Source organism: Austrofundulus limnaeus, unplaced genomic scaffold (assembly GCF_001266775.1).
Source record: "Austrofundulus limnaeus strain Quisiro unplaced genomic scaffold, Austrofundulus_limnaeus-1.0 Scaffold922, whole genome shotgun sequence".
Taxonomy (NCBI): Eukaryota; Metazoa; Chordata; class Actinopteri; order Cyprinodontiformes; family Rivulidae; genus Austrofundulus; species Austrofundulus limnaeus.
In genome coordinates, this window is record NW_013953324.1 from 151902 (window position 1) to 153507 (window position 1606).

Consider the following 1606-nt stretch of genomic DNA (forward strand, 5'->3'; position numbering starts at 1 on the left):
AAAGCAGCAAAGCAGGGAAGATAAGGAAGGGCAGGAGAGAAGGAAGAAGTGTCTTACTCCTTCGAGAGTGGAAACAAAAAAAAAACATATTTTTTTGGATCCTTCAGTTTCCTCCATTTTCTATTCAGTCAGTTTTTCTGATGCAACTGATGAATAAGGTCTGGACTTACCAGCTACACTTTGGTTGTCTACATTCTCTGGTTCTGGGTCAGACTCTGGCTCCAACACGTAAGGCTGCATGGACAAGTCTTCCCTTGTTGACATCTTTAATTTGTTTTTAAGTAAAAAGTTTCTGCACACTGTCAAACTAGAATCAGCTGCTGTGGAAGCTGGAGGAGGAAGGCTGTGAACTGTAGCGTCTAAATGAGRTGATCTGAGACAGGTCAGACAGGGCTGAAAGGGAGGATCGTTAGGTTAGAGTGAGGAACTCWGATCAAAGAGTTCCACTTTAAATATAGACCCCAGCAGGATGTGTCTACTTAAAGCAGCATTTGAGGATGGCACAGTGATCTGTGGAAGTGTTCCTGAGTCCTTTCAGTGATGTCCAGAAAAGACCTCAACTTGTTTTTACTGCAGAGGCCCCTGAGGGCCCAAAGATCACCACCATCCAATAAACACTTTGAGCTCAAACATTTCTACAGATTCTTCTAATTTTTAATGGTTTGAACTGTAGATGATAGAATACTGAAAATCTGAAAATGTTCAACTATCTTTAAATGTAGATTTTCAAACCTCTGCCCATTTTACTTCTGACAGACTGAGCCTGTAAAAATCCTCTTTTTATACAGTCCTGTTATTGACCTGACTGATCTAATTAGTAACTAAATGCTGATATGTCTGTTTGCTCCACTAACTTTAGCAGAATATTARTGTCCTTTGTCCCACATTTTTAGTTGTGTTACAAACTTCAAAAACATTTTTTCCAAAAAGTGGTCCAACTTCTCATTTTAAACCTTARGTTCAGATACAGTATGAATAAGATACGGCTTCATGAGATTTGAAAAACACTGCATTCTGTTTTCAAATCACTGTTTCTCCAAAGAAAAGTTCATATCAAGTTCAKATGTTTAAACTCTTAACGCACTGGTTAAAGTTGTTGGACTGACCTGTTTTGGTGGAGCTCTTGTGACTTGCTGAATGATTCAGGATCTTGCTGACCTGCTGTAAAATCAGGGGAAATCCACAGATCCCCTCAGAATGAGGAACTTTTCTGTCAACCTTTAATCCTTAGGAAACATACAAGGGGAAGATGAAAAGCAGAAAATTACACTCATAACGTCAGTTGTCAAGTTAGACTATTATTTTCACCTAACTTGAGTCTGATCTTGTGAAACTACAGTAAAATAATCTGCCAGTGCAGTAAGACACAGAGTAGCCCTGTGCAAAGTAATACTGAGAATTCACAACATTTATATTCAAGTTCACAGCTTTGATATTTATATGGTGGTTAACAGAGCTGTAAGGAATTCTTAGTGAAGTAAAAGAATTAAAATATGAAGCTATTTGATTTGTTGTTTGAGTTGATGCTTTTATGTTGTTTTGATTTTAATTTTTTATGTTATTTAGTATTGTTTTGTAAATTATGCTTAGTTTGAATATATTTTGG

General features: G+C 37.0%; 1 protein-coding gene across 1 annotated transcript in view; it reads right to left on the minus strand.

Annotated features, from left to right (window-relative positions):
- zfyve26 (zinc finger, FYVE domain containing 26) overlaps window positions 1-1606 on the minus strand; it is a gene marked incomplete in the record, with an annotated part of 85176 nt that overhangs the window by 42087 nt on the left and 41483 nt on the right. Inside the window, 1 exon segment of the mRNA XM_014029582.1 lies at window positions 1107-1226. Within this exon segment, the coding sequence (XP_013885036.1) occupies window positions 1107-1226 (120 nt within the window).